Source organism: Enoplosus armatus, chromosome 5 (genome assembly GCF_043641665.1).
Source record: "Enoplosus armatus isolate fEnoArm2 chromosome 5, fEnoArm2.hap1, whole genome shotgun sequence".
NCBI classification, from domain to species: Eukaryota; Metazoa; Chordata; class Actinopteri; order Centrarchiformes; family Enoplosidae; genus Enoplosus; species Enoplosus armatus.
Window position 1 is genome coordinate 10,125,771 of NC_092184.1, and position 6,293 is coordinate 10,132,063.

At 38.2% G+C, this 6,293-nt stretch overlaps 1 protein-coding gene across 1 annotated transcript; it reads left to right on the forward strand.

The window, feature by feature from the left end:
- The first annotated feature begins 602 nt into the window (after positions 1 to 602).
- Positions 603 to 5,579, forward strand: LOC139285231 (dehydrogenase/reductase SDR family member 11-like). Its single transcript, XM_070905744.1, has 8 exons — positions 603 to 827; positions 1,962 to 2,171; positions 3,065 to 3,159; positions 3,706 to 3,835; positions 4,068 to 4,160; positions 4,257 to 4,322; positions 4,465 to 4,497; positions 5,355 to 5,579. Exons 1-8 carry the CDS (start codon positions 696 to 698, stop codon positions 5,409 to 5,411), a joined length of 816 nt encoding a protein of 271 aa, XP_070761845.1. The 5' UTR covers positions 603 to 695; the 3' UTR covers positions 5,412 to 5,579.
- The last annotated feature ends 714 nt before the right edge of the window (positions 5,580 to 6,293 follow it).

Consider the following 6,293-nt stretch of genomic DNA (forward strand, 5'->3'; position numbering starts at 1 on the left):
TGAACTAGAGCTTTATTTAGCCAGAAGGAATCTTTTATTCCAAAGATGCTCAATATACAAAAATAAATAAAAAACAAAACAAATATATACTTAGTAAACTGTACATACTATATATAGTCATACATGAATATTAACTGTATATTCATGAAGCACCAAACAGCAGACAGACACAGTTAGCGACTAGCTGGTGAACACGCCAAATGAATGTTGCTCCGTAACTGCGGCTGGATGTATAGATGAGCAGCTGTTGTTGAGGATATGTCAATGTGGCATTTACAACTTGTTTCCGCTGCCCCCAAGTGGCCAAAAAAATCTGTTACAAGTATGAGATGAGATACAAAAACACTGTGTATGTTTAATAGTGTGTTTAGTGGCCACTGTAGCCAGTTGTTGAAATATAATATTTTAGTGTATAGCCAAATTTGTGTAATTCCATCATATTGTAACAATCTGCTTAACAGAAGTGAGTTATCGAGCCCTCGAATCCTCTCGTCTGTGCGACATCCTACAGTTTGTAGTTATCCTGAATGCAGCACGGTGACGTTTTAGACGTAGGCGGAGCTGAAACACTCTCACCGTGCTGCGTTCACGAGTACCTGACTGTAGGAACTCGGATCGGCTCTACTACCAATCCCGGTGTCACTCTCCTCATTGTCGTGAGGGTTTTGCATTTACAGCAGGTTGTCCCGGTTGTGATGGACCGCTGGAAGGGCAGAGTGGCTCTGGTGACCGGAGCCTCGGTCGGGATCGGGGCGGCCATAGCTAAGGAGCTGGTCCGGTACGGTATGAAGGTGGTGGGCTGTGCCAGGGACGTCGAAAAAATACAGGTTTGCTCTGCACTTTGGAGGGGAATTCAGTGAGTAACAGTCATCCTCAGGCAAGAAGTACAAACCAATGTGACACTAACTTACCAGAGAAGCTAGTAGTAAGTTAGCTAACGTTTGCTAAACTTCCGAACAAAGCCTTTGTTGATGAAGTGCGAAAGTGAAAATGTAGAGAAAAGTAAGTGTTGCAGGAGGCATTTGTCTTAACTGTTACTAGATAAATAAAAATGCACTTTATGTTTTTGATGCCTTTCTCACAGTCACTTAATAAGAATAATAAAAGTTTTTTAGGCTGCAAAAAACACAAAATGGCTCAGTCTCTAACTATTGATGTCTAAAGTTACTGTGTTATACAAATAATTTTCAGCTGCGTCAGTCTTATGTAAACTAGAGAGGAGGTCACTGGATAAGTCACGAGAAACCAAAGCACATGAAATTGGCCTCCTTCCTGTAAAAACATAACCTCCCATAAACAGTAAACTCTCCTCTGTCTCAAACCTTACCTTCTCATAATGATTGTAAGATATTTGTTCTAGTGAGAAACCTTATAATGTAATACATCAGCCATCGATCAATATGGGCAGGTTAATACAGGGTTTTCCTGCAGTGTTACATAGTGGAGGCAATCTTCTTCAAACTAAGTCGATCAAGAGAAGAGATGCCAAGACCTGAGTGGTTTACCACCTCAGCTGAACAATTTCCTGGGAGATAACCTGTAATAAACACCTGACAGTTAACTCAAGTTCCCCTGTAGTCAGCAGTTTGAGTCTTACAATATTAATTTAGAATTAGTTTATCTCCCAAATTAAGGACTGAATGAATATAAAAGTGCAACAATGAGTGAAAGGAGTCATGAAAGAGCCAAATTCAAATACTCCCTCACCTTGTCTGAAAAAGTAAATACTTAATAATGTATTCACAAGCTGTTCTTGAAGTTGTTGCACATGGTTTTTCCCTCCATATACAGACTTTTTTTGTTAATGTCAAAATTAAACCTATGAATGGCAGGTGTAGTGGATTGTGTGAACAACTGAGAAAAGATCACTTTATATATTTAACTTATTGGAAAAGAGACCCGCTTCACAAAGTTGATTTATAAAGCTGATTTGTCTGACATCTCTTCCGTTTTGATTTCAGAAACTGGCAGCTGAGTGTCAAAGTGCGGGCCACAGTGGCGTTTTGGTGCCTTTCAAGTGTGACCTGAGCAACGAGGAGGAGATTCTGTCCATGTTCTCTGCCATTAAAGAGCAGCACAAAGGTGTGGACGTGTGCATCAACAACGCCGGCCTGGCTCATGCAGAGTCCCTCTTAAATGGCAAAACCAGTGGCTGGAAGAACATGCTGGATGTAAGAGCTCAGTGTTTTTATTTTACTCATTAAATATAATGCGACTATATGTGTTTAAACTACAATAATTTGGCCTCTAGTTTGATGGTGGTCTTATTAAACATTATCAGTAATATAAATGGTTGTTGACACAGAGCAGCAGTATTAGTAAAAGCTGTCAACTGTCCAGCCATATGAGCCGCCATCATTAACCTTAATAGGCCTTTTTCACTGAAGACATTTTGACATGTCACAGTAGGAAAAGCTCAGGTGTAAATATAAAATTAATGAATTCCATATAGCTGCTTCAGTTTCAGGGTCCTGGTTTTGTGCACACTGTCACGACTTACTGGGACACTTGAATAAAACAGAGCCTTCATTAATTTTCATAGTAACACCTGTGCTTTTCCAACTAACATGACACTTTTATAATAATAACATTTAGTAAGTAAAGCTTCAGTTCACCAGATAAATCAACATCTAGACAAATCATTAAAATCATTCCATTGGGTCCAGAATCAACTAAAAATAGGGAAATGTCTCCTACACCTTCACTCATTGGTAGTTTTTAAAGTGGCTAAAAAGCACCAAAAAAGTTTGTGTAAGAAAATATGAATATCCAGAAAATAACAGTAAAATTTCTGAGAAATAAAATCAAAAAATGTCTTTAAAATGTAAGTAAAACACTGGGACGATATTAATGAATATATAGAAAATTAAAATGAAATATCAGAAAATAAGGAAACTATTTGAAAATATTTCCAAAAGTAATAATGATAATAAATATCCAGGACACTCTGAGGCCACTGGGGCACTGTTATCGGCTGTAACAGTTTTCTGCCGTCAGACTCGCGGCCATTTTCTGGAAGGTTTTAATGCCAGAATTGTTCTTGACTTCTCTGCTTGTCTTGCAGGTGAACGTTGTTGCACTGTGTATATGCACACGTGAAGCATATCAGTCAATGAAGGAAAGAAATGTTGACGATGGGCACATCATAAACATAAACAGGTACAGTTTTAATTCAATGATGAGCACAGTTGTCTTGATTTAATATTTCAGGGGCTGGCCCACAATTAGTTTGCAAAATATCATCACTTCCTTTCACCCAAATATCTTCATGGTAACACGACTCAATAGAGCTGAGGATTTAATTATCATTGTGATTACAACATGTAGGAAGCAGAATAATAGATCAAACAGTTATGGACCGTATTTTGGTCCATAAAATGTCAGAAAATAAGTGCAAAAATGTCACAATATAATCACCTGATAGCCTGAAGGCTAACGTCTTAAATTTGCAACAACAGTCCAAAACCTAAAGATATGCAGTTAATCTTCAAATAAGACGAAAAGTTCCTCACAAAGACTGATTATTTTTCTGTTGATTGATTAATCAACTAATTGTTACTAGCAGCCCTACACCTAATATAGTTTTGTTGGATTTGTGGCTTTCAAAGAACAACTGACAATTACATTTTTAGAGATTTTCATATCAATAAATGCCGGTGCTGACCTGTTTAACCTTTCCTACAACTCGCACATCTTCTGTTGCAGCATGAGTGGACACCGTGTCGTTCCCAGTGCTGACGTACATTTCTACAGCTCCACCAAGTACGCTGTGACGGCCCTGACGGAGGGCCTGAGACAGGAACTGCGTGAGGCCAACACCCACATCAGAGCCACGGTAAGACTCCGTCACCGTCTTTCTGCTTTTTAAAAAATACACTTTACTCGACACAGCTACTCTACACTGTGCTTCATTAAACAATAAAGACGTCTCAAACCAAGCTGGCCCTAACGTCTACAACACCCCTCACCAGCTCCACAAGCACCATTAACACCATTATCAGCTATTATCAGACAAATGCAGTGTTTCATGAAGTTTACTCCTCTCTGATGATCCGTTCTTCTTGAAGTGTATTTCTCCCGGTGTAGTGGAGACAGAATTTGCTCCGCGGCTCTACAGAGACGATGCTGATAAAGCTGCTGCTTCATACACTAAATTTAAGGTAAAATATTATTCCTACATTCCTACATAGTGTTGATATAATTACTAGAATAAAGAAAGTATCTGAACCAGTCACCACTTTTCACTTCTCTTACAGCCTCTGGAAGCTATAGATGTTGCAAATTCTGTTACATACGTCCTAAGTGCCCCTCCCCATGTGCAGGTATGTGATTTCCTCTGTCATGTACATATTTTAGTGCTTGCTTTATTAATTATCACACTTGTTTTTGACCTTTGCTCTTTAACTGTTGAAACATCAGTACTTTACCCATAATAAGATAAACTTCACATATCTTTTCTTTCAGATTGGAGACGTTCAGATGCGACCCGTGGAGCAGGTGTCGTAGTATTGCACTATGTGACCACTGATTTAGAGTACTGACACATTCTTCATCTGATCGATTCACTACATGTGTGAAAGACAGAATTAAAATGTCTGATTTGAAGATGAAATATTGTTGTTGAAATGTGATTTGTAGCCTGGCAGTAAACACACAGATCACATAGATGCACCAACAAACGACGTCAAATTGTCAAAAACATATATGCAATGTAAACCACAGAGATACACAAATATTAATAATATAAAACGTATTTTAAAACATTTTCCAAATTTCTTTTCTTAAACGATCTGGCAAAAAAATCCAATAAAATATCCAAAAAGAATTTATAAAATGTCTGACAAAAATTTGTAAAATGTGTTTGAAAAATCAGGAAAACATCTGAAAAGTTAAATATCTGAAAAGTCCGAAAAATATAAGTAAAAAATACAGAATAAACAAATTTGGAAAATATCCGAGAAATATTAGTGACATGTCAAATAGCGGGCACTGTGGCTTCTTTGACTTTACAGGAGATGCATTTGTTTATCAGAGTGTTTTTACAGTGTGGTATTAGTACTTTTACTCAAGTACAGGAACTGATTACTTCCCCCCCACAGAAACTGTCCTTTAATGTCCACTACATGTCACTGCAATACCTCATTGATACATGAGAAATTCACTTCAGAGTCAAATCTCATTTATTTGCCTTGAAAAATAAAATGAAAACAAAAGCACATTAAACCGGTCACACAGTTGTACCGTCTGTACGAAACCTCACATGTGAGAAAGTGATCACATAAAGTTGGTTCTAACTGCGATACAACTCCGCTTCAGTCTGATTCATGGTGTGTTGTCGCTGTCTGAAATTACAGCACCGACTCCTACGTGGAGGCTCTGGATGGTCCACGAGTTCACCCACAGACCCGTGAGTGGGTGCACAAGACGGTTGTTGATGCTTTGAAGCATGAGGAGCCAGCAGGAGATGCCAACTTGTAAACTTTGGAGCGATTCTTATTCTTTCTTATTCTTTATTCTTATTTTACCTTTTATATTCTACTTATTTGTTATCGAAACAATAGCACCTTCAGACCACGGCAAATTCCTTGTAATGTATGTTACTTGGCAATAAACAGTTTCTGATTCTGATTCTGATTCTGACACCAAAGATCTGGAACTGGATCCCTTTGCTAAAGGAGCTGCAGGAGAACTGATGATGAGAGAATAGCATCCTTTAGTTAGATTGTGCTAACAGGGCAACGCATGTAGTACACATTTACAACAAGCACGTTTGGAGTGTCATTCTATAAATCATAGGTGTATTTACATGAGATACTCTTCAAGTCATTTATTAGCAAGAATATTATAATAAAATTATTGGAGGCAGATACTGATATCTTGAAGCTACAATCTGCAGACTTTACTAAAGCTTTGAACATAAACTCCCTCCTGTGCTGAAATCTCTGACTTTACAGGATGACTGGGCTGCTTGTAAGTGGCCATGTTCAACCTAAATGATATGTATATAGATATATAAACACTGACTTGCAACGTTTAACTTCTCCAACAGCTTTAAAAAAAGATCAGCACAGTTACAAGTAGGTAAACCCAAACAGTACTTTTCACAGACTTTGTGTGAATTCAAAGGATTTCCTTTGAGCAACAGTCCTTCAGGCTTTGCCCACTAGAGGTCACAAGCACAATATTACAAACCTCCAGAATATCGATCTCATGGTGGGCGCTCATACTTTGTGGTGGCAAGCAGAATCTGGAAGACTCGTATAGAGAAGACTGTTGGGCTTCAGATAGAAACA